General features: G+C 43.3%; 1 protein-coding gene and 1 pseudogene across 5 annotated transcripts; both read left to right on the top strand.

The window, feature by feature from the left end:
* Positions 1–1,938: 1,938 nt before the first annotated feature.
* On the top strand, positions 1,939–12,813 carry LOC120665619 (probable transmembrane GTPase FZO-like, chloroplastic). 5 transcript variants are annotated; one of them, XM_039945225.1, is made up of 11 exons: positions 3,242–3,438; positions 3,507–3,801; positions 3,924–3,992; positions 5,791–5,988; positions 6,641–6,772; positions 7,184–7,270; positions 7,392–7,835; positions 8,617–8,784; positions 10,896–11,126; positions 12,099–12,214; positions 12,330–12,813. In XM_039945225.1, the coding sequence occupies exons 1-11, from the start codon at positions 3,419–3,421 to the stop codon at positions 12,610–12,612; spliced, it is 2,043 nt and encodes a 680-aa protein (XP_039801159.1). In that variant the 5' UTR covers positions 3,242–3,418; the 3' UTR covers positions 12,613–12,813. The 5 variants fall into 5 exon arrangements, 4 of the variants coding, with proteins under 4 accessions (XP_039801156.1, XP_039801157.1, XP_039801158.1 ...); XM_039945222.1 differs by lacking the exon at positions 10,896–11,126 and adding an exon at positions 1,943–2,488 and having other exon boundaries at positions 3,242–3,801; XM_039945223.1 differs by lacking the exons at positions 12,099–12,214; positions 12,330–12,813 and adding exons at positions 1,943–2,488; positions 11,410–11,820 and having other exon boundaries at positions 3,242–3,801.
* Positions 12,814–20,417: 7,604 nt separating this feature from the next.
* On the top strand, positions 20,418–26,510 carry LOC120667731 (annotated as a pseudogene).
* Positions 26,511–26,794: the final 284 nt, after the last annotated feature.

The following is a 26,794-nucleotide window of genomic DNA, read 5'->3' as shown; positions in this document are numbered from 1 at the left end:
ACCATGATTGGATAGTAGTTGCTTACATAGAATGGTTAACCAACTAGAATATTGAAAGCTAAAACTTGAAAGTAAGGACCTACTCTTTATTGCTTTTCAGCAAAAAGAAAAACCAGAGCCTCACAAACCTTGCATAGTCTAGCTATAGTGGGCTACTTAGACCCGTTGACGGTTAAGTCTTGCTGAGTATTAGAATACTCAGCCTTGCTGTTGAAACACTTTTTCAGGTTTGAGTTTCGAAGAGCAGATCGCTAGTTTGACCTATCCCTGCTCTTTGCCTCCTGGCTGGTCCGTCGAGTGGGATACATCTTCGGCCGGCAATGACCTTGACGAGTGATACCTTATTTGGGCTAGCTTGGTATACCTTTGCGACGTGTTGTAGCCGTCGTTTTCTTCTTCCGCTGTTTTAACTCTGAAGTTTTACACTTAAGGCTTGTATAACTATTTTACTTAAGTTGGTTTTTGTAATAATGCTTTAGAACTGGTTTGTAATAACTTTTATGCCTGTGATGTAAAACTTGTGGTTGTAATATCTCTGGACTCGCCTTCGTGCGGGGTATGCTTGTTCGATCCGAGAACCGGTGGTTGTATCGGGACGTTACCCGACAGACCAAGAATTGTTCCGTTTGAAGTGCGTTTGAGCCGTGTTGTCTTTATGGTGATGGCCTGCGCACTTGAGCTGGGATAATTCAGGTGGTTCTGCCACACCCCTCAACTATTGGACCTAGACTACTTAACCCCCCAAACTACAAAACCGGTTATTCTACCCTCTGAACTTTCCAAAACCGGCCAAATAACCCCCCAAGGCGGTTTTAGAGCGAGGTTTTGTCTTTTTTTTTATATTTATTTCAGCTGAATTTTTGAAAAATCATAACAAATCAAAGAAAAATCGAAAAATTGAAAATCCAATTTTGTTGGACTCTATATGAGTAGATATACATAGTGAACATATAATATGGTATAATTTAGTAAAAATTTTTTGTTGTAGATTTAGATCTATACTTTTTTTGTAATTAATGGAAATAATCCATATCTGCAATTTCCATTGTCCAATTGTAGTGAACTTTTTATGGTGGGATAATTATAGTATGTTTGAAATTTAGTAAAAATTTCGTACTCATTGGATCATGTATAATTTAGTTATAGATTTATTTAAATTTAACTAGTATGAACATAAATAAATTTATGACAAAGGTATACATGATCCAATGAGTATGAAGTTTTTACTAGAGTTCAAGCATACAATAGTTAGGTCACCATAAAAATTTCATCACAATTGGACCACGAAAAATGCAGCTATGATTTATTCTATTTAATTACAGAAAAAACATATATCTAAATCTACAACAAAAATTTTGTATGAAAGCAAACTATGTTATATGTTTAATTTGTGGATCTACTCATGTAGAGTCCAACAAAATTTGATTTTTAATTTTTTGATTTTTTTGTAATTTGTTATGATTTTTCAAAAATTCAGCTGAAATAAATAAAAAAGAAAAATACAAAAGCACCCTTCAAAACCGCCTTGGGAGTTATTTGACCGGTTTTGAAAAGTTTAGGGGTAGAATAACCAGTTTTGTAGTTTGGGGGTTAAGTAGTCCAGGTACAATTGTTGAGGGGGTTATGTAGACTTTTTCCTTTAATTTTAGTTAGTTGGATACAAATGGATCATCTAGTGTCCAATTAAAAATCATTTTTAATTATCCAATTAGCTCATTTAATTCTACTAATTTCAACTAGCCAGACCCATAATTTTTAATTATCCAATTAGCTCGTTTAATTTAACTAATTTCAGCTAGGCAGACCCTATAGCAGCAGTACTGCTCCGAATTATCAGAAACGCCGAGCTGCACGAAAACGGCCGCAAACAGCGAATCCCAACCGCGGCCGTGCTCCGCGCCCTATCCAACCAAATCCGCGAGAACCTCCACGGCTCCACCGCCTCCCACTTCCCACCCCCACCACCTCGCCTCGCTCCCCGCTCCACTGTCCACACGCGAGCGCGCTCCCTCGCTCTCCATGTCCGCCGCTTCCACCGCCGCCCGCCTCCTCCTCCCGCGCCCGGCCGCCCCCTTCCACTCCCTCCTCCCCTCCCGCCGCCGCGCGGTCCGCGCCAGCGCCGTCGCCGCTGGAGGCGGCGGCGGAGGAGGCATCTCCGGCGGCAGTGGCGGGGGCGCGGGCGGCGCGAAGGAGCCGCCGCGGACGCTGTTCCCCGGCGGCTTCAAGCGGCCGGAGATCCAGGTGCCCGCGCTCGTCCTCCGCGTCGGCACCGAGGAGGCGCTGCAGTCCGGGGATGAGGTGGCTGCCGCCGTGGCCCGGGGCGTGGGGATCGTCGTGCTCGAGGCCGGGGAGGAGGGCGGCGGGCGCGCGTACGAGGCCGCGGTCGCGCTCAGGGCCGCGGTCGGGGACCGCGCGTACCTGCTGGTCGCGGAGCGCGTCGACGTCGCCTCCGCGGTCGGGGCGAGCGGCGTCGTGCTCGCGGACGACGGTTGGTGACTGAAATTCTCAACTTCCGGTTTGTATTGGCTTGTTTGGGTAGGTTGCGGTTACTGAGAATGCGGAGTATACTGTCATCGAACTTACATTTTGCAACAACCGGGTTTATACTTCATTGCTGATCGGTCCTGGGCACCTATCAGGCTATCATTTCTCTAGTGTGCTGTACCAGCTACCAACTTTGGTAGAGTTCCTTTCGTCCTTTCTACAAGTATTAATTCAGATATGCTCTCTGTGGTAGACTAGTAATATATGCTTCACTTTCTAGTTTATTAGGAAATCATGCTAACTAGCTATTCTCACTCCCTTCCAAAATGCAAGACGTTTTAGTTTTATCCGAAGCCACACATTTCTAACTTTGATTTAATTTTTAGAAACATGTACCGACATCTACATCACCAAATTAATCTAATTAAATCCACTATGAATTATAGTTTGATAGTGTATTTATTTGGTATTATAGATATTAATATATATTTTTTCCATAAACTTGGTCAAAGTTAGAAACAATGTTCTTACGGCGTTAAGGCGAGTTGTGGCGAGTCACCACCGCCTAGCCGCCTAGGCGGGCCAAAATAGGGGAGTGCCTTGTCGCCTAGGCGACGCCATAAGAACATTGGTTAGAAAAGTTTGACTTAGGACAGGATTGAAACATCTTATATTTTGTAACATAAAGAGTAGTAAGTTAGTAACTGCACTGCATGATTATGTATTTTAACGTGGTCCTTTGTTTATTTTGATGCAGGTATTCCTGCTATTGTTGCAAGGAGTATGATGATGAAATCAAATGCTGACTCCATATATCTCCCTATCGTTGCTAGAACAATAAACTCAGCAAACTCTGCAATAAGCGCTTCAAGTTCTGAAGGGGCTGATTTTCTGATTGTAAATACTGGCAGTGAAGATTTTGCTGATGTTATGAATGGTGGTGTTGGTCAACAGGTGAAGATTCCGATTTTCTTCATGTTAAATGTGCACAGTGGATCAACTTATTCTGACATCACGTCCAGGTTGATCCGATCTGGTGTATCTGGAGTTGTTACATCCTTGGCTGGTATTCAACACCTCACTGATGATCTTATAGAAAGGGATTTCTCAAAAGTGGATGCCATTGAGGAAGTCCCACAAGCCAGTAACTCTTCTGCTAGCACATTGGAAAATGCAATTAATGCAACAGTCCTAACTCGTGAGAAAACCAAAGTTGCTGGATTTACAGAACTGGATGAAAAAGTGGTGCAGTTGATAGAGAGGGAAAAGCCTATTCTAAGCGAAGCTGTTGCTGTTATCCGCAAGGCAGCACCAATGGTGATCATCTAATGTTACACATTTGGTAGTTGAAGATTCCCTGTAATGAATTCAACTGTACTTCATATCAACACCTCTACCATATCTTTGACTTGAATGTAATTGCTGATATGTGGTCGCAGATGGAAGAAGTTGACCTTCTAGTTGATGCTGCTTCTCGCCTGAGTGAGCCATTTTTGTTGGTTATTGTGGTAATTTTTGGTTTAATTAAGTATTGTTTTTGACAGCATCTATTACATGCCTTATATTAGCTAACCTGCATATATACTGCCACTGACTCAATTGATGTATTAAACATGATTCTTGTGTTATTTACATAATCATGGAATGGTGCTATAGTACAGCCATATCAATATATTGTTGCATCTCCCTTGAATGCAATCAGCACTCTTAATATTAATTTTTCTCTCTTACAAGGTGTACCGATATGTTATGAATGTTGCATTGTGCATATCTTTTTGATTTTTGTGGACCTATCTATCTGTTAAGTCTATAATTTGAAATATGTGTTTTCAGTATTGTACATGTTATGAGCTACCAATTAATATGTAGCATTTAGTGCTTATTTCTGGTTCATTTTGTCATGAAATATGATTCGAATTATTATTTCCCTATTCACTTTTCTATGAGTGGAGAAACTTCATTTATCGTATTATTGCGTTCTAATATATCCCTTTTACTAGAAAATATGCTTTGGTGATGGATGAGGTCACAAGGGACATACAAGGTGATATCCCTTGGTGTATGCTCTTTGTTGATGATGTGATGCTAGTTGACGAGAGTAGAGCAGGGGTTAATAGGAAGTTAGAGCTGTGGAGATGCACGTTATAGTCAAAAGGTTTCAGATTTAGTAGGGCCAAGACCGAGTACATGATGTGCGATTTCAGTGCATCTAGGCATGAGGGTGGAGACGTTAGTCTCGGTGAGCAAGTGGTGGCCCAGAAGGACATTTTTCGGTATTTAGGTTCGATGCTACAAAAGGATGGCGGCATTGATGAAGATGTTAGGCATAAAATTTCAGCTGGCTGGTTGAAATGGTGTCAAGCTTCTGGTGTCCTCTGTGACAGGAGGGTGCCACAAAAGCTAAAAGATAAGTTCTATAGGACAACAATTCGCCCGGCGATGCTCTATGGTGCTGAATGTTGGCCTACAAAAAGACGGCACGTCCAGCAATTGAGTGTAGCAGAGATGCGGATGTTGCGGTGGTTTTGCGGGCACACAAGGAGGGATAGAGTTCGGAACGAAGTTATTCGAGAAAGGGTAGGGGCGGCACCAATTGAGGAGAAACTTATCCAACATCGGTTGAGATGGTTTGGACATGTCCAACGGAGGCCTCCTGAGGCGCCGGTGCGTAGTGGGGTGCTAAAGCGTGTCGATAAGGTAAAGAGGGGTAGAGGTAGACTTAAACTGACTTGGGACGAGTCGGTTAAGAGAGACCTTAAGGATTGGAATATCTCGGAGGAGGTAGCTTTGGATAGGAGCGCTTGGAGACTAGCTATCAACGTGCCTGAACTATGACCTTTGTGTCTTTTGGGTTTCATCTCTAGCCTACCCCAACTCGCTTGGGATAAAAGGCTATGTTGTTGTTGTTGTTGTACTAGAAAATATGCTTCTGCACGTCAGTTAGTTTAAATATTATCTGCATATGTGTCCCCATGTTGAATGGTTATGTATATGCATAAACAAACATAATGCTAGTTAATTTTCAAGTTAAACTATGGCTTTGGTCCCTATGGAACTGTAAGCTAACCAGTAGTAGGAGCACGGTTTCTGTTCTACAGTTGTACAAACATTTGGTCATATTCATTTTCCTCACATAATTATTTGGTACGAACCTGATAGCTAGAGTATTTTCTTAGTCACCAGGAAATAATTTGACTGCTTGTTCTCCATTATGTTACATATTTTCCGCATTCTGCAACTCATTTTGTTTGTTCAATAATCCTTTTAGAACTCATTCTGACTGGATCCTCCTGTGGTTTGTCTCAGGGTGAATTTAACTCAGGAAAATCTACTTTTATAAATGCTCTACTTGGAAGGCAGTATCTTCAGGAAGGAGTTGTACCTACGACAAATGAAATCATGCTACTATCATATTCTGAGATTGATTCTGAAAGCTTTGAAAGATGTGAAAGGCACCCAGATGGTCAATTCATGTGCTATTTGTCTGTTCCTATTTTAAAGGAAGTAAGTATTGAATTATTGGTGACTCTCATGTTGATATTCTTTCCTAATCTAAGAGATGTATGCATTCAGTTTCATTTATTCAATAAGTATTAAATGTTAGTGACTGTCATGTTGATATTCCTTCCTTACCTCAGGGATGTATGTATTCAGTTTCCTTGTTCAATACATTAAGTTAAATGAGCTATTCTATATGTTGAACTTAACAAATTGAATAATGAATGCCTTACCTCAGTTTCATTACTTCATATCATGTTGATTTTCCTTCCTTTCCCCAGGGATGAATGCCTTCTTTTTTCCTTCACTTAATTGCATTGAATTAAATATGCTACCTAGATGGGTATAATTTCTGTTTTCACCCATTTGAAGTCTGCTTTCTGAATAGAACTCAAATTTGTATTGATTCCCTGAAAGCATTTTATGCACTGTCCGTTTGCTTCCTGACTGCTTGGCTATTAGCCTATTAGTAATTAGTCAGCATTTATTTTATGTAAATGAAGGTGCCATGAAATTATTGTTATTCTTGTTCCATCTTATTTCTTTTACTTTCTGTAGTTGCCATCATTATTGCCTCAGTAACAGGGCAACTCAGCAGTTCATTTTCTTGGTTCACTTCATTTCACTTCTCATAAGATGCTTCAATACTAAGTAACAGATGAATCTAGTCGATACTCCTGGGACCAATGTTATTCTTCAGAGGCAACAACGACTTACTGAAGAATATGTGCCGCGAGCTGATTTAATACTATTTGTACTATCTTCAGATAGACCATTAACTGAAAGTGAGGTGAGCCTTTATTTTAATCTTATTATGCCAAATGTTGACCCATTTAATATTGTGGTTTTTATCAGCACATGAAAGACAAATGATACAATATTGATTCCATCTAAAGAGTGGGTTGTTACGAGGGCCATATGCATGACATTGTTGAATATGAACTCCAATAATAAGCAAGAACATTTCAAAAATTTTGATTTCCAGTCAGGGCCAGTCTGAAGGGCGGTTTAGGAATGGATTTTGGTATAACTATTAAATAAATGAACAAAAGGCCTCTTTGGCATGGAGTCCTTGCTGAATAGCATATTTTTTGTCAAGCCTTTAGAGTCTAAAGTTTTGAAGACTTTTGATTTATCTTTGGAGGGTGTATATTTTTTCCTGTTTTCTAATAGGGCTAAACGTGGTTTCTCGTAACTTTAGGTTGGATTTCTTCAGTATATTCAGCAGTGGAAAAAGAAAGTTGTATTTGTTCTAAACAAATTGGACCTCTTTCGGAACAACAATGAGGTATGAAGAAGCTTGAAGATAATTTCTGTACCATTCGAAATCGCAGCAAGATAATTTCGTTCCTCTTGGTTGTTTGCTTGTTTCTAATTTATTGTTTTGCTTCCCGATCTGATATTTGTAGCTTGAAGAAGCTACTGCATTTGTCAAGGAAAATGCGAAGAAATTGCTTAACACAGAGGATGTAACACTGTTCCCTGTATCTTCACGCTTCGCTCTGGAAGCCAAGCTTTCATATTCCAAAAACAGTGGTGGAAAACATTTGATGGAAGCTATGCTTAGTGATCCTATATGGAGAAGCAGCAAGTTCTGTGAACTTGAGGATTACTTACTGAGCTTCTTAGATAGTTCAACAGAAAATGGAAAGGAAAGGGTCCGGTTGAAACTTGAAACACCAATAGGCATTGCTGATCGTTTGCTAATATCATGTCAAAGACTTGTGAAACTAGAATATGAAAAAGCTGTTGATGATTTAACATCCATAAAGGATCTAGTTTCTGGTGCAAATAATTATGCTGCTAAGCTTGAGGCTGATAGCAATTCTTGGCAGAAGCAGATTTCATCTCTTGTAAGTGTTTCAAAGATTACCAGTTATTTTGTATCTTAGTTAAGTTACAGTTTGATATACTTCCCCATTTGCAGAAATATAAGGCATGTTTCCTCCTGCCTTTGCTGCAAAAATATTGGCCAAATGAAACCTAATGATGATTTTCCTGCTCTGTTGTCTGTACTTATTCATAAGTAGAGTTAAATGCACTAGGGTCCTTGATTTGTACCACAATATCATCCAGGTCCTTGAACTCTAAAAATGCAAATATAGACCTTTTTTCCCTCAAACGCACAGGAGAGGTGCATGTCATTGATTAGAGATAACCAAACAAAAGACTCGTCTTTACACAGTGCCACGAGGGCGCGTGCGCACACACACACACTTTCTGAAATCATGTACCTGTTCATTTGTGCTGATTTGGCGGTTCAAGTGCCATGGTTAACAAATTTAAGTTTAGGGATCCAGATCTCAATCTTAAATGTGTAGGGATCTATATGACATGGCAGGACAATTTAAAGGGTTGCAGGTGTGTTTTTCCTTTTATAATGAGCACAGTACCCCCACTGTCCGATTTCAGGTGCATTTAAGAGGATAACTCATTTTCTCCATCTCATTCCTATCAAGTTTCGTCCTCCTTAGTTCACATGAGGTTAGGTTAAATATACTTTAACTTATCGTAAATTTATCTACTGCTGACCTAGAGTTGACATTTGGTCAGACCTTTGAGTGCAATATGCTTAATATTTCTTTATTCCTGGATATTGCTAGCATGCTTATATTTTCTTTTTTTCTCGTGCAGATTGAGAGAGCAAAAGGTCGAGCAGTAACACTCATGGAATCTATCCTTCAGTTGTCAAACATTGACCTTATTTTTACGTACACGGTTAAAGGAAAAACAGGCAGTTCCCCCAGAGCCACATCATTTGTTCAGAATGATATTATAACTCCAGCATTTGATGATGCCGTGGTATGTTTAATATTATACTGACTCATAGTCTTGTCATATTCTTATTCTTATCAACATATACCTGCAAACATATGATTCATGATTGAATGCATAAATGTGCTGCAAACTACACATGGAAATCATCTAGTACACTCATAATGATAATTTACTCCCTGCACATCTCCCCTCCCCCACCCCCCCCACCCCCCAAAAAGAAAGAAAGAAAGAAAAAAGACCATCACATAACAGTATCGCTAACCATACACTGGCAATTAGTGGAGCATGACTGTTGCTGACAAACTGCTCTCTACATCAAAGCTTCTGCTCCTTTGGGGGTGGGGCTAAGCGGGATGCTCAGCAGAGCAACCCCTTTACCAACTTCGTGATTTGTAGTGAATGTTTTAGGACTGTAGAAAGATGCATGAACCTATGGAACTTGTACTGGCACTATCCATAAATATATCAACAGGACAACACTGGCTCGTGTAGAGGAGAGGGGGGGGGGTCACTTTTAACTTCTGCGTTAATATCAAACCTTGTATAACTAGACATTTGCGCGCTGACTTGTTTGACCAATTCTGCAATTTGCTGTTTGCCTCCAGAAATACCAGATGTTCTAAGAGTATCGTTATCCAGGCAGTCTGCATACTACTCCCTCCTTCCAAAATGTAGGTCGTTTTAGTTTTTCCCTAACTTAAACTTCTCTAACTTTGATGAATTTTATCGAAAAAAATGCACCAACATCTACAGCATTAAATCAGTCTTGTTAAATCCACAACAAAATGTCTTTATTAGTGCATTTATTTGGTATTGTAGATGTTAATGTATTTTTCGCCAACACTCCTGTAGTGTAGTGATTAGCTAGCTTCCCAGTTGGTGAAGACATCAACCAGGGTTCAAATTCTGGTGGCAGCAAAAAACACACACACACACACACACCCACACACACCCCTCACTGGCATCCTGGAAAATAGTGCAGGGCGCTGGCATGTGTCACATCTGGTTGCGGTGCTCTCTAACCCAGTGGGTCATGGTTTGCCTAGGTTACGGTGCGGCCCCATAGGTGAAGCCAAGGTTCGGGGGTTTTCTGGGCCGGCATGATTGAGGTTTCTTAGTGCAATGCAGTGGGGTGGTCTTTCCCCGTCCGGTCGAGTTTTTTTAATGTATTTTTCTACCAACTTGATCAAAGTTACATAAGTTCGGCTTAAACGACCTACGTTTTGGAACGGAGGGATTACCCACTTCCATCTTTTAAATGTTCGATTAGTAGAACTGGATTTTTCATGTGTATATGATAAGCAATCGCATAGGCACCACACATCAAACCTAAACTGTGTAAGAAAATCATGCTAGGTTGTGCTAGTTCTTTTAATTCTTATCGAAAAGTGAGTTCACTTAATTTAATTTACATGTCCAACGAAGACCTCCTGAGGCGCCGGTGCGTAATGGGGTTCTTGAGCGGGTCGATAATGTAAAGAGGGGTAGAGGTAGACCTAAATTGACGTGGGTGAGTCGGTTAAGAGAAACCTTAAGGATTGGAATATCTCTAAAGAGATAGCTTTGGATAGGAGCGCTTGGAGACTAGCTATCAATGTGCCTGAACCTTGAACTTATTTCTTTCGGGTTTCATCTCTAGCCTACCCCAACTTGCTTGGGAAAAAAGGCTATGTTGTTGTTGTTGTATAGTGTTGTGAATTTTACTATTTATCAAAATGACAGTGCCCTCGTTTTTGTTAATTTTTACCATTGTGGAACTATGCTTTTATGGTTTATATTATCACAAGGTACACTTTTTCAATAATGGTGTTAGTTTGGGTGTTAACTGACATCATGGACCTACACGTCAGGCTGGTACTCCAGTCGAGCTCATTTATCATTGGAGCTAACTGGTGTCTTGCATTTGGGCCTAGGATGACAATCGATGCCCAAGCTAACAGCTTCAGCTAAAAAGTGTAGTTTTGTGATAATTTGGGCAAAACATGTGAAGTTCTCCAAAATCGGTCTTAATGGGGGTAATTTTGCATTTATACCACATAATTGTTAGTTATCTGAAATTCACTTCATATTTGAATTATTTGTGTTGTTGTGCTTATATATTCATGTTATCATCAAAAGTCCTTTTCTTTTGTTAGAATATACTAGGTGAATATTCGACATGGCTAAGTTCTAGCAATACGCGTGAAGCAAATTTTTATTTGGAATGTTTCCACGAAAGATGGGCTGCACTGGTTGCTCAGGAAGAAAGGGTCCTGCTAGATCCAAATGGACTTATTAATGAAGGGGAGAAACTCACTGTAAAGGCACTGGATGGCTTCAACGCCAGTTCTACTGCTAAGGTTTTTGAAGAAGAAATCCGAGAAGTGGTATGCATATTATGGACTAGAATCCCCTTATGCCAATTTATATGTCACGAAAATATATGTTTGACTCTCCTATTGTTTGGCTCTAATTACAAGAAGTGCAGCACACTTCTGAGACTTATGGGGAACAAACACTTGCAAATGCTAGGAAAACATGCCAAACCACTGGAAAGCCCTAGTGAAATACTGAAATCTGCAGGTTCTTGTAACATGGATGTAAAACTAATAAAATAAAATAAAATTGACAGTCTGTAGCATGATTCTCATGAGGAAAAACTTCATGCAGGTGCAGCTTGGACAGTGAATTAATTATGTTTGAAATTTTTGAAGATCAAACATCCCTTTAAAGATTATCTGCACATGGAAAATGGGAAAAAAAATCATGAGTTGTGTTACCACCACTTACCAGAATGGTTGCACCTACGAAGTAATAGTTTGCGAGCATAATGTACTTTTCTCTTAACTGATCCGAACTATGTGATTATATCTTTTTTTTTGCTAGGAACTATATGATTATATCTAATTTGATGAAAATCTACTTCCTATTCACCCCATTGTAAACTATGTCCTATTTTGACTATGTGCACGGATTATGGAGATTATAAATTTAGGGATCATCAAGAAGAGATGGCAAAGTGCCCATTTGTACTTAATTTTAACATGGAATAAGAAAGTTTTCTGAGTGAGCTGTCACAAACAGATGTGAAGAACTCTAAAAGACGTTCCAAGAATGAAAAACAACTATTGTACAATCATGCTTATTTTCTGCAACAAATCTGAAAAATAATGTCGTTAGAATATGTCCAGCATTCAAGTTTTTAAAGGCATTTCCGCATTTTAGGTTTCACTGGATACCCACCAACTCATAAGCTTTCTCTATATTTGAGTGCATGGCAAGACTTCAGGTCACTTTGTTATCCATTTGTTGTTTGTCGTTATTACGTTTATTTCTGAGCTTAGCTATTGCACGTGAAGGCTTTTGGAACATTTGGAGGCCTAGGCGTTGCTGGATTGTCAGCTTCTCTTTTGACATCTGTTTTGTCAACAACGCTTGAAGATCTCCTTGCTCTTGCACTTTGCTCAGCTGGCGGGTAATTCTTGATTGATGTTTGGAATTTATTCTTTAATAAGTTCATTGACAATGAAATGGGAAGAGTGATGTGTAACCATATGGATATTCATCCAAGGACTGATTTTCCTTTTCAGATTTTTTGTTTTATCAAGTTTCCCTGGTCGACGGAAGCAGGCAATAGAAAAGGTTAACAAGGCTGCCGATGAACTGTCTCGGAAAGTTGATGAAGCTATCCAAAAGGATATCTCACAGAGTGCTAATAACCTAGTCCGCTTTGTTGAGGTTATCAGCAAACCGTACCAGGAAGCATGTCAGCAAAGAGTAGATTGGTTGCGGGGCGTTCAGGGTGAATTGTCATCTGTTGAGCGTGAGCTCCAAACTTTGAAAGTTGAAATCCAAAATCTTCATGGATCATGAGGTTTCACTTTTGTTTCTACCTTATTTATTTGAAATTAATTCTTTGGATGGATATACTAATCAATTTTTTGTTGATTCATACTGTACTGTGATGTTAACATAGTAGCTAGTGCCTGTGCTATATGGTGATCTGTAATATATGATGTAAATCCAGAGCAAGCGATAAACCGAAGTGATAAGCCCTGAGAACTGAAAAGGCCATCGCAAATGTTCAGTAGTGGTCCTACAATTTTAGAACTTATGAAATACTCCCTTTTCTGGTCCAACTAGAAAAGGAAAAAAATGCTTTTCAATTTTTTAGTGGGAACAGGAACAGTGGAAAGGATCCTGCAATTATATATTTATAATATAAAATGTGAAAGGAGTCCATAATTATAGATTTACAGGAAAACAAAGAAAGAGGAAAAATGTGCAAGAGGAGAATATCTAACCAGTTCTGTATTGGTTTGTATTTTTCTTTTGCTCTATGGATAGCCATCAATCTTGAAGCTTTTCCAGTGCGTTGTTGGAATATTATTCTTGAAAATCTTGTGGTTTTGAATGGCCAACTGCTGTTGTCCCCTGTCGCCAGAACGATCATTCAACACAATTAGGGTCTGCTCATTCTTCATCCTTCTGGATTGATGTTTATCACCAGTTTCGAACAAGCTGACCCAAGGCAAATATACTCCATCCTGCCAATGACTAAACACGTTTTGACACTTCCATCACGTTCAACATCGAGCTCCTCAAGAGAATGTGTGACAGCCACATAAAGTTTCAGATGCACATATAAGATGTTGGAAGACAAAATTAAGGTAACACATTCACTCACCATGGTTAAAGGGCATCCTCCGTAAAAGTTGTCCTCATGAGCAACTTGTGAAATTTAAATTATTATTTCTTAAACAACTTTGGACTTTAAGTACCATGATACGCTGATTTCAGGTTGATTTCTTCCTATTAAACAATGCATCATAGTGCTTAAACAATTGTACTAAAATGCAATTTGATGAATGCTTTTCATAATTTTTTTGGGGGTGACCTTTGTACGATTGCTTACGTACTCTTGCTAATATCCATATTTTTCCTACAGGAGGGGCATTGGAGGAAGGTTCTGTTCCAGTTGTATATCGCCAAATTAATTTATCATGACCATTTTGGTATTCTGCATCTCAGAAATCTTGCTAATAATCACTTTTTCGTACAAGAGGGCCTTGGAGGAAGGTTCTCTCCCAGTTGCATATCCCCAATTATATCCATTCAGGTCCAGTTGACATTCCGAATCAAGCTTTTCGCACGCAGAAATTTCTTAGGGGTACGAAATAAAGAGTAGGACTATTTGTTTTAAGCTGCTGCTGCTGTAAGTTAATTAGTTTCTTGCACCTGAGCATCTAGCCTTTCGGTTAGTGCATCGCTGCGGAAGTGCCGAGTACAAGCAGGTAGGATAGTCAAATCCTTGCAAATTCTCGGAATACTCCCCTCTCATTGGAGGCCTGATTACACTAGTGTTGTGCCCTTTGACACTATGATTATTCTTCCTTCCATTACCAAGTCTTGCTTACATGTACAGATCAGATAGATCCCTGGACAATTGGGCATGTATGTTGGATGAGAATGACCTCATGGGGAAACAGATGTCAAACTGAACTTTTTCTCTATCCAGATTTTTCTAGCACAGCGCGATTAACAAATTAAATTAGTACATGCGGTATGGTGGACAAACGAATAACTGATTTTTTTTTCGATAACTTCGTGTAAAATGCCATTGCTTGCAAATACGTGAGTGAAATAAAATAATTATTGCCATCGGTAGCAAAAGTAGTGGCCCATAAAAGGGACTGGAATCTTTCTTCTGAGGGAAGGATCACTCTGCTTTTAATGAAAGCACTAAACGGAAGTCGAGCTTAGGACACCAGCACAATGGAGGGTGAACTAGTTTTGCAAGGGATATCTGGGACCATTGTAGTAGCGTATAAAAAATATCTCCATGAAACTTAAATAGCATAGCCAAAACCTTACAAATTCTTGCAACTCTCCCCTCATTGGGGAGCTGATTACAATAATAATAGTATAGTGCCTTTTGACAATCTGTTTATTCTTCCTTCTTTCACTACCAAGTCACAGGTAGATTTATGGATAGATACCATCGTAGGAATGGTGCGTAGATGATGAATAAAATTATTTATAAGTAGACTGAGCTTATTCTTATCTAATTTTTTTGTAGCACTAATTTAACAAGCAGTTGATTTTTCAAGGCATTGAAACTAGTACATTTTTCAAGGCATTGAAACTAGTACCATTGAAGAACAATGAAATATCATAGCAAAAATTTATTTCCGCATACTCGCCAATGCTAGATTTTCAAATACGATGGATCAATAAATAAATGCATAGAACCATTTGTGCAAGCAGTGAAGACATCTCCTTTTGCTGTGACATTTCCAGCAAGCGGAGACTTTTAATTAATTCAAAGTATGAGAAATTTTACAATGCTTGAGGAGGTGTTGGGAAACATTTTATGTGTCTATGATTTATGGGCCCAAATGAGGGTAGGCGTTGTGAGGCATCAATGAGAAGGCGTTAGATGTGTCTATGATCGGTGGACCCATATGTGCCGTATCGCCTTCCAATGCCTCTAAAATTAAGAGTATTAAAAATTCATGGTAATTTCTTTTTCGTACTTATTTTTTTCATCAAGGGTATCATAGTAAATTCACAATTATAAAAAGAATGTTTTGAATAGTATAGTTAAGTTATATGAGAAATTTTACAATGCTTGAGGAGGCGTTGGGAGGCATTTCATGTGTCTATGATTTGTGGGCCCAAATGAGGGTAGGCGTTGGGAGGCATCAATGAGGAGGCGTCGGGAGGCGTTTGATGTGTCTATGGTCAATGGGCCCATATGTGCCGTAACGCCTCCCAATGCCTCTAAAATTAAGAGTATTAAAAATTTATGGTAATTTCTTTTTCGCAGTTATTTTTTCAATCAAGGGTATCATAGTAAATTCACAATTATAGAAAGAGTAAAGCACACCAGTGGTCCCTAAACTTGTTGTGGTGTGTCATCTAGGTCCCTAAACTCTTAAAATGTATTTTCAGATCCCAAACTTGTTGCAAGGTGTCACATAGGTCCCTAATCTCATAAAATATATTTTTAGGTCCATAAACTTATCCGGCGGTGACATGCAGGTCCCTAAACTCTCAAGATGCTATTTTCAATGTAATATAAATGTTTTTTTGCTACTTTAAGTTAATGAAAAATTCTTTTGCTACTTTAAGTTAATGGAAAATTCTTTTCTTACTTTAAATTTAATAAATTTGCTATTCTGATTTTTATTGAGAATGGGAACAAATTATCGTAATAAATTTATACAAAACACATGCAAAATATAAATAGTTAGCAGTATATATTAAGAATTATCATTGATATCTCCATGTTAAACGAGAAAACAATAATATCCAACATTGATATTAAATGATCTAGATTAATTCATGATTTATGATTAATAAGCAGCCAATTTAGAATTAAAATGGTCTTACTGGTAAGATTTCTAAATGAATGAGCTGAAAAGATAGTTTAATAAATAGTCCATTTTGAATACATTAATCAATGGCAATTTTCAGGGATATGAAAATTCACCTTGAGAGTTTAGGGACAGAAATGACACATTAAGACAAGTTTGGGGACCTGAAGATACATTTTGAGAGTTTAGGGATCTGAATGACACATCCAGACAAGTTTAGGGATCTAAAAATGCATTTTGAGAGTTTAGGGACCTGGATGACACCTCGAGACAAGTTTGAGGACCGCCCATATATTTTACTCTTATAGAAATAATGTTTTGAATAGCATAGTTAAGTTATATGAGAAATTTTAAAGGGGGAGGACGAACCAAAAAAGGGTCCCTCTTAGCCTCTTTTTAGTAGTAGAGATAGATAAGAGATAGAGATAGAGACTAGCATAGAACGTTGTTACAACGATTGAAATGTGAGTATTAAAATGACAAAATAGGTAAAATCGTCCCTAACTCTTGACAAAGGTCAAATTCGCCCCTGTACTTTTATTCGGACCAATTTAGTCCTCGAACTATGGTTCTCCTCCGCTTCAGTTACATCCTTAATCCAAATTGAACATCGACGCCGTTAGCAACGCCGTCAGAAGACTCCATCTCCAGCATCAGTCGTGGCGATCGATCGGTCCAGCCGGATGCTGCAAGCTAGCGAACGCCGCCTCTGTTTGGCGCCCTGTACGCCGCAGCTTTAAGCATGCATGGCACCCTCTGATGATGGCCTGATCGGTGGTCGTAGATGGAGCGACAGCGTAACAGACGCATCACGATCTTCTGAGCTCACAGGTGTTTCGTGCGGGGGCTGTGAGCCTGTGATAGCCTAGAAAGATCAGCTTGGCCTATATAGCATACTAGCTTATAGCTTAGGCCCTGTTTAGTTCTATTTTTTAAAATTTCCTGTCACATCGAATTTTTGGATATGTGCATGAAATATTAAATATAGTTTAAAAAATAATTAATTGCACCTGGAAATGATGAGATAAATCTTTTGAGTCTAATTAGTCAATGATTGGACACTAATTATTAAATAAAAACAAAAATACTATAGTAGTCAAACCCAAAAATTTTCGCGAACTAAACACGTCTTTATTGTTTTTGACTAGCTTACAGCTTCAACAAACTACGGTCGTTTTTGCACCGGAATTCTTAAGCACTAGTCTGCTCTGCTCTGCTCATCGCCGTCATCGTTAGTGACTGGCTCTTTCACCGCTCAATGGCACGTCAGGGAGGACTGCGTGCAGCGAATCAGCCGCAGCACGCAGCCACTTCGTTAGCTGCACGTACTACTGCTGCCATGAATCTTTGGGACTCTGGTTCGGAAAGCTGCAAGAAGGGGCAACGCCGCCACGACCCTGCCCAGATGTCTTTTCTCCAAAACCTTGAGTAGTTGACATGTAATCAAGGGTGCCTTCTTAAACTATGGCCATCAGTTAGAAAAAAAATAAAAAAAGAAAAGGTGATGGCGTTCTAGATTCTATCGGAAAGAAAAGATGAGCTACCAGATAGTCAGCAGTACTGTTCTCTCATAACAAATCAGCACCAGCCATCAGGCACAGCCAAACAAACACAGCGGATGCCGTTGTGGGTTCTGACGGCATTGCTAACGACGTCGATGTTTAATTTGATGAAGAATGTAGCTGAAGCGGAGAACAATACTTGGTGGACTATAGCGTCAGAGAGCTGAGATCGAGGCGCGGTCGTGCTGGGCTGGGCAGCCAGCTAGCTGCAGGGAGGGAAGCAGCAGGGATCTAATTGCTGCTGCTCGTGGCAATAAAGAAAACCATCTCCTCCACCTCAACTGCGGTTGCGGCACCCTCCCCTCGCTCGTTTAGGGTCTGTTCCTCTATTTCGGATTTTTGAAAGAGATTTTTTTAATATTTAAAGTATTAAATGTAGACTAATCATAAAACTAATTATAGATCTCGTCTGTAAACTATGAGACGAATCTAATGAGACTAATTAGTCCACCATTAGCATATGTTTACTGTAGATTTACTGTAGCAATTTAGTGTCCAATTACGTCCTAATTAGACTCATTAAATCCATCTCGTGATTTACAGTCCATTTGTGTAATGCGATTTATTTTTCGATTATATTTAATACACCATGCAGACGATTTACAATTTTTTTGGATTTCATGTTTTTGGATTGTTAGAAAATTAAGCAATTTCAGTGGTAATTTAATCTAGAAAAATATAATCAACATGTTTGTGACATTAGATATATGTATGTGTGATCTAAATGTGATTAACATATAGATGATACTGATTATCAAAATAGAAATATACCTAGCGGCAGAGCCGAATTCACTAGTCGACATAAACATAAAGTGCCTGTTGATGTAGCCGTCCCGCTTGATGCAGTGCAGAAAGGAAACAGTGAGTGCTGATCAACAACGAGACGTCGGGAAGAAGACGATCGTCACCAACACTAGCGAGTAGTCGTGCCGCTTGCGGACACTCCCAAAAACATGATTGCCGGCCTTCACCCGAGCAGGTGAACTCACGGACAGCAGCGTTTCGGAGGCCTACTCTTCCCGTGCTTGTGCGCGCAAGAACTGGAACAAGGACAACTTGACGGCAACAGAAATTGTGGATTTGATTGTGTATTAGCATCAAGAAAAGGAGGTTGTTATAGTCTCGCTCTCAGGAGTAACCACATGGGAACGTCAGGAGACGGAAGATCAAGAGACGGAAGAAAATGCTCTTAACTCCCATCATTATCACGCCAATGAAACTTCAGTCACCATGTAGCCATGGCTCCAAGAAACTCCCGTAACCTTTCTCATTAACCTTCCTCATTAACCAGCGGCAAAACCAATTCCGTGAATGCTCTCATGCATATGCATGCAGGCAGCACGTTTATTGTTAGAAACGGACCAGCATGGTCACGCCGCATAAGTTTCTCAATACAATATTTAATACGGGCCTTAGAATTTATTTGATTTAATTAAATAAAATATGGACCAAGTCCATATTAAATCTAACACGTACGTACAATCTTGTGTTGTGTGACGAGCTGATCATCATCTGCGTCGTCGTCGGCGCACGGCTCGTACAACGGGCCATTCGTGATTCGTACATGCATGAAAGCCAATGCTCGTTAATTCATCTGCGTCGTACGAGCAAGAGGTACGCCTCTGTGTGGATGAAGATCAGATTAAACAATCGAGTCCGCATCAGTACGCACGTATTCGTTCGTAGATGGTGAAAAATTAACGAGAACAACGCTTGGGGCTGGGTGGATCGGTACAGCAGCAGCTTGAGACCGATGACATTCATCTCCGGGACAAATTCCCACGGAGAAGGAAGCGAAAGTAGAGGAATGCGCGCAGTGAGTTCGATCGAGCAGCTAGCGCTGGCCATCGATGCATCTGCACGCGATGCTCGGAAGCAGCAGCGGCGGGCCGGCGGCCAGCAGATGCTGGCTGCGTACAGGGCTAGCCCGCGGCTCGATCGGTGGTTAGCTGGGGCCTTTGAAAGAGAGTTAATCCGATCCGCGCTGTAGCCCCCCTGGCCGTGCCTCCGTCGATCTCTGCAAGCAGCTCTTCATGATCGGAGCGCGCGGCACTGTTGGAGTCAACAATAAGCAACAGTACTGTGCGAGTAGCACTATAGCAGCAAAAGGATGCTTTGTTTCTTGACAAGTTTTTTTTAGATTATGTTCTTGACAAGTTTTATGTGTATGGAGTATGATGGTGCATACTTGTTTTGAAGAAAAAATGAACAGAACTGCACGAAGATAAGAAAGCCATTGCAGTTTAATTTCTTGCCCTAGTATTAATTAGATGGGTTTTTTTGGATTCCAACCATTACAATTATTGAACTTCAGTGATATGCCATTACAATTCAGCTATTCTAAAACCTGCCATTATAATTCTTCATTCATCCGAATCTTGCCATTTTGTACGTCTTTCACGTGCCTATGCCCACAATCAGGCCGTATACGTGTATGTATATGTGTACGGACAAAAAACACCCACTGCTTCTCTCCCTCCATTCAATGACGTGTGGGCCCCACTTGTTAGGTTCTTCTTCAACATCTGTTTCTAGAACGAAGCCATGGATGCAGCACGTGCCTACGCTGATCTAGGGCTATGGACCATAAGAGGACGAGCAGGGCGGCTCTACGGCACCAGAGTGATGGCGCGAATTCGTCGGTGTGCATCTCGATGGCTGCGACAGGCGTCTCAGTAGTTGTGCTCGTCGAATAGAGAAGACAATAATGGGATTTCTTGAACGGAATCAAGCAAGAATGGAAGAGGGGAAGAGGGAAGGCATGCTGCAGCTTCGAGGAAGGTCCTCACTCCTCACCCTCGCAGACTCACAAGTGAGCTCCTCAGTGGTTGGAAGGCGGCGACCTGGCCAATCCAGAGCTCTCGGCGGTAGGATGGGCCCTGCTGGCGGAGCGCGCGTCCGCAATCGGCAGGCGAGGGTGGGGTTCACGCCGCCGCACGTGTATGTGGGCTGAGGGCGCCTACGGTAGGAGGCTTCGCGCGGGATCGAGCAGCCGTCGCGGCGCCGCCGTCACGGCCGCTCGCAGGCGAGCCACCGCCGCCACGCGGCTGTGCGGAGTGCGCAGTAGCTGCTGCCACCTCTAGCTACACGCGCGAGCGTGCAGGCGTGCAGTTGCTGCTGCCCTTCCAGCACTCCCCTCGATAGTCGGTGTGTCGTGGTGCTGCAAACCACAGTCGGGTGGCGGAAGGCACCCGCCCTAGCCCAGAGGGTGTGTACTCGGGGGTTAGCTAGTCCTAGTTAGATCTCACTCAAGAACATGATGAGCACAGCAAGATTTAGAGTGGTTCGGGCTGCTGGAGCGTAATACCCTACGTCCACTGTGTGTTGTATTGCATTCCCACGAGAGTGAGAGAGTTTTTCGAGAGCTTGTGTGTCCGGGGGAGACCCCCCGTCAAACTTGTGTTCTAGCGGGCGTGCTCTCCCTTTTATATGTCCAAGGGGAGCACGTACACTGAGCGGGGCCCCGACATGTGGACCCGGCGATGTATTATAAACTACACTCTGGCCTTCAATGCCTCAGATCCGGAGATCTTGTCGTCGGCTTCCGTGCGTAGCTTCTGACCAGGGATGGTCTTGAGTTGCCCTGTTAGAGTATAGTCTAGCCTTTGCAGCCGCGCGTCGAGGTCATGATGAAGCGCCAAACTACTGACTCAGTCCACTGTAGCAGCGTGCACTGTTGCTTCAGTCAGTAGCTGGTCATCATGACTCGTCGCTCATGCGCGCGGCGCTGAGTCTTTAATGCTTGTCTTGGTAACTGACGAGCCGCCTCGGTATCTGGCGATCCACAGTGTGGACTGACAAAAACTGCCCCGTGCCCAGAGGCAGCAGAGCCTGCCTCAACCACTCGCACTTAATGCGGGTGGGTGAGGGAGCTTCCAGCGGAAGGCTTGCGCCCGCGTCCGCGTCTGCGTGACACGTGGTGGCTCCGGACCCCTCCCGAGCAGCTACCTGAGCCGAGAGCTCACGGGGGTCTGGATAGGCACGTGGAGGTCCCGGACCCACCTGCGGGGGTCCGGGTCCACGGTCACAAGTGCTGAGCATTTTCACCTCTAGGACACGTGGTGACACCGGACCCGTCCCCGAGCGGGAAGCGGGTCCGGGACCGTTGGTTCGGTGAGATAGAAGCGGACTCCAAGGGTCCGGCTGCTCAGCTCCTTAGGGCGTAGTTACAGATAACTACGCGAGTCTTGGCACAGTAGGAGTGGGTACCCCAACTGCAGGGTACCGACAGAGGCCCCCGGGCCCGCCTCGGGAGAGGCAACGAACCGGCAGGTGGGGCCATTACTGTGAGCAACTTGGCTGCTTCTGACGCCCAGTGGTGCGCGCCGCATGGGTCTTGTCCTGCGTCGTCCATCCTTTGGGTCACCTGTTGCATCATCACGTTTGGACCTGCACATGACTTAAGGTAGATGCTTAGTAGCGTGCCCACGGGTCCCAAATCCTGTTGGCTGTAATCCTTTGAGATAGACAGTTAGGTTCAGTGAACGGAGCTCAAGGGGCCGGCCTTTAGGTTAAGAGAAAGTCCGGACCTCCAGGTTCCCAGTCCTAGGTACTACGTCACTCATTCACAGGAGGTGGTGCGTGCAGGCTTAGGGTACGGAACCAGGCTAAGCAGCTACACGGCTCCGGACCTCCCCGGAGAATGAGTGCGCTTCCCTGAACCTGCAGGTTCCCAGGGGTCCGAACCCCTCTCTTCCATGAGGGGTCTCGAGCTAAGTCACTAACTAGCCAACTCAATTCGGACCACAATCACCACACAAGAGTAAGAAGCCACGTGGGGGTTAGCGCAAACAGAATGCGTAGATTGTAATTGGAATGTAGCATCCTTAGAGGCGAACTGAGAATAACCTTTTCCTTTATAACTAGATATACATGAGATGTGCGATGTAAGCTAGAACACGGGTTTATGAGGCCGGAGCTGTCCGAACCTCCGGGCCCCCAGTTTTAGGTACTACGGTACTCGCCCTAGGGAGGTAGAGCATGCAGGTTTAGGGTACGGAACCAGGCTAAGCGGCTACATGGCTCCGGACCTCCCCGGAGGGTGAGTACGCTTCCCTGAACCTGGTTCGCAGAGATCCGGACCCCTCCACGGGGGAGGCTCACCGGACTGAACCACACGGAAGTACTACCTAGTTACAAAGGAAAAGGTTTTATTCCCTGCTGGGCCTCTAAGGGTAGGACTTACAGAGATGTAGAGTCGGGGGTGCGACCGGAGTCGGCTTTCCAACGGAGAGAGCCACCAGAGTCGGCTTAGTGCGACCGGAGTGGGCTTTTCGCCGGAGAGAGCCACCAGAGTCGGCTTAGTGCGACCGGAGTGGGCTTTTCGCCGGAGCGGGCTTGGTGCGAACGGAGTCGGCTTTCCGCCGGAGCGGGCTTGGTGCGACCGGAGTTGGCTTTCCGCCGGAGCGGGCTTCCTCTCATGAGTGAGGTATGCTGCGAGCTGGGATTTGTCGCTCGCCGCTCGCAGCTTGTGAGGGGGCCCTTGACGGACGCCCTGACTCTTGCCGACGTGCAGCGCGCGCCGCTGCCGACGGTGGCTGTTCCACGGGCACGGTTGCCCCTGGCGCAGGAAGGCGAGAGGCGTGTGGCGCGGATGACGCCACACCCTCCGTCATCTCCACGTCGTCGACCCGAACCATCGGGGTGAGGAAGAGACGAACTGCGACCAGCTGCTCCCCTACCTGGCGCGCCAAATGTCGTGGTGCTGCAAACCACAGCCGGGTGGCGGAAGGCACCCGCCCTAGCCCAGAGGGTGTGTACTCGGGGGTTAGCTAGTCCTAGTTAGATCTCACTCAAGAACACAATGAACACAGCAAGATTTAGAGTGGTTCGGGCCGTCGGAGCGTAATACCCTACGTCCACTGTGTGTTGTATTGCCTTCCTACGAGAGTGAGAGAGTTTTTCGAGAGCTTGTGTGTCCGGGGGAGACCCCCCGTCAAACTTGTGTTCTAGCGGGCGTGCTCTCCCTTTTATATGTCCAAGGGGAGTACGTACACTGAGCGGGGCCCCGACATGTGGACCCGGCGATGTATTATAAACTACACTCTGGCCTTCAATGCCTCAGATCCAGAGATCTTGTCGTCGGCTTCTGTGCGTAGCTTCTGACCAGGGATGGTCTTGAGTTGCCCTGTCAGAGTAGAGTCTAGCCTTTGCAGCCGCGCGTCGAGGTCATGATGAAGCGCCGAACTACTGACTCAGTCACTGTAGCAGCGTGCACTGTTGCTTCAGTCAGTAGCTGGTCATCATGACTCGTCGCTCATGTGCGCGGCGCTGAGTCTTTAATGCTTGTCTTGGTAACTGACGAGCCGCCTCGGTATCTGGCGATCCACAGTGTGGACTGACAAAAACTGCCCCAAGCCCAGAGCCAGCAGAGCCTGCCTCAACCACTCGCACTTAATGCGGGTGGGTGAGGGAGCTTCCAGCGGAAGGCTTGCGCCCGCGTCCGCGTCTGCGTGACACGTGGTGGCTCCGGACCCCTCCCGAGCAGCTAGCCTACCGAGAGCTCACGGGGTCCGGATAGGCACGTGGAGGTCCCGGACCCACCTGCGGGGGTCCGGGTCCACGGTCACAAGTGCTGAGCATTTTCACCTCTGGGACACGTGGTGACACCGGACCCGTCCCCGAGCGGGAAGCGGGTCCGGGACCGTTGGTCCGGTGAGATGGAAGCGGACCCCAAGGGTCCGGCTGCTCAGCTCCTTAGGGCGTAGTTACAGATAACTACGCGAGTCTTGGCACAGTAGGAGTGGGTACCCCAGCTGCAGGGTACCGACACGGTGGATGGAGAGGTGTGTTTGAAGGAGGAAGACGGCTGGAGGTTGAAGAAGAACCTGACAACTAGGGCCCACACGTTATTGAGTGGAGGGAGAGAAGCAGCAAAGGTGTTTTCGTCCATACGAAATATACGTACACGTATACGGTTTGATAGTGGGCCTACACGCCAAAAGATGTATAAAATGACAAGGTTTAGATAGACGAAGAATTATAATGGCAAGTTTCAAAATAGCTGATGAATTGTAATGGTATATTTCCAAAGTTCAATAATTGTGATGGCAGGAATCCAAAAAACTCTTTAAGTTTTGACGGATGGATGATTTGCTGCCAATATTTTTTTTAGGTGCCAGGTTTTGTACGTCGGGCCAGACCCAAGTTTTAAGGCACGTTCATTAGAATTTAACAATTATTAATTACTCATAAGTACAAATACTTTTAAATTATCAAAAGGGTATATTGTAGCATAAAAATTATAGTTAAATTATTTAAATAAAAAATATGCTAAGAAAAAATTATGTTAAATTTTGATGCAAAAAATAACAAAGTTAGGTATCACTTAACTTGAATCTTGCAAGAGAGGAGAGAGTTGACTATAAACATGTACTTTGAGATGAACACCAAATGTAACAAACTATTTCCTTATTTCCATTTTTTGAAACTTATTTTGGGGATGTTATAAGTATGTATTTTGGTCTCAAGCTAAATTTTAGTTTTTTCCTATAAAGTTTGGGCATTATAAATTTTAGAAACTAAAAAGTGACTAAGACTATAGTGTAAAGTAAACAAACATATGAATTTATCTTTTCCATATTTGTATGTGGAATTTGAATGCACAAATGCACTCGCATATTTATTTGTTTATCACTTAAAAATCATTTTTGTAACATTTATAATTCAAATGCAGATTAATTTCAATTAATACACATACATAAATATATTTAAATCCTCAAACAATTATCGTATTGCAAAAAAAATATAATTAAATTATTTTCATGAACCAACATGCTAAATAAAGGTTATATTAAATTTGATACAAGAAAGATAAGCTTAGCTATTGATCACCATAAATCTTGATAGAGAGGAGAGAGTTCACAAGAACGACATTTATCTCTCATGTTCGAATCTTGCTCGAGAGGAGTAAGTTCAACAAATTTAAGTGCCATATATGTTGTTGAACCTAAAAGACACAAACACATTAATACTTATATATGTTGTATATGTTTAAGTGAAAACAAGGATGATATGCATGTACCAAATATTTAATGAGGCATTTGACCGTGCGATTAGAGAATAGTTATTATAGCATTACTGTAGCCAAGCAATCAATGATCAACTACCGTCATTAGATTAGTCGCGAAAAGTTACAGCCATCTCTGAAAAGATTTTATAAATAGACTCCATTTAGTACTCCATGCAGGAGAGATTTTTTTTCGGAGAAAATGTATTCTAGCATGAAACAAACAAGACCAGGGACGACCTCGTGCTCGAGAACATCTGCGACTGGGTCAACTCTCTCATCTTCCCCAAGGGAGAGACGATCGTGCGGGAGGTCCACGTGGTGCAGCGGATGCTGTTCATCGTGCGGGGCCACCTGCGGTGCAGCCAGGCGCTCCGGAACGGCGCGACGAGCAGCTGCACGCTGGGGCCGGGCAACTTCAGCGGCGACGAGCTGCTGTCGTGGTGCCTGCGGCGGCCGTTCCGGGAGCGGCTGCCGACGGCGTCGGCGACGCTGGTGACGCTGGAGAGCACGGAGGCGTTAGGGATGGACGCCGTGAACGTCAAGTACGTGACGCGCCACTTCCGGTACACCTTCGCCAACGACGCGGTGCGGCACAGCGCGCGCTACTACTCGCCCGGGTGGCGCACCTGGGCCGCCGTCGCCGTGCAGCGCTGGCGTGGCGCCGGTACACGCACCGCAAGACGCTCGCGTCGCTCTCCTTCATCCGCCCGCGCCGCCCTCTGTCGCGGTGCGCCTCGCTCGGGGAGTAGAAGCTCCGCTTCTACCCCGCCATCCTAGTTCCTCACCTCGCCCAAGCCCACCCAGGAAGATGGCTTCTAGCTAGTCTATGGATAGGTCAGGCCAGGCCAGGCGGCGTTCGAGGTTATTGGCTGCTGCGTTATCATGCTGCAATAATACACGAGACTGTTGTACTAGAAATGGTACATGCATGCATGTCATCTACTCCTACTACTGGAGACTGTCACTACGGGATGCAAGTTGTTTGCCGTGTGTTAGAGGCACACGGCAAAGACCCAAATACCCATGGCAAAGAGTTTGCCGTGTGTTGCACACGGCAAACAACACACGGCAGACATCGGCCGGCAAAAATAGCTTTGTCGTGA

The sequence above is a fragment of the Panicum virgatum genome, chromosome 3N (assembly GCF_016808335.1).
Source record: "Panicum virgatum strain AP13 chromosome 3N, P.virgatum_v5, whole genome shotgun sequence".
NCBI lineage: Eukaryota > Viridiplantae > Streptophyta > Magnoliopsida > Poales > Poaceae > Panicum > Panicum virgatum.
Note: the sequence above shows the minus strand (reverse complement) of the source record. Positions and strands in the feature narration are given on the sequence as shown.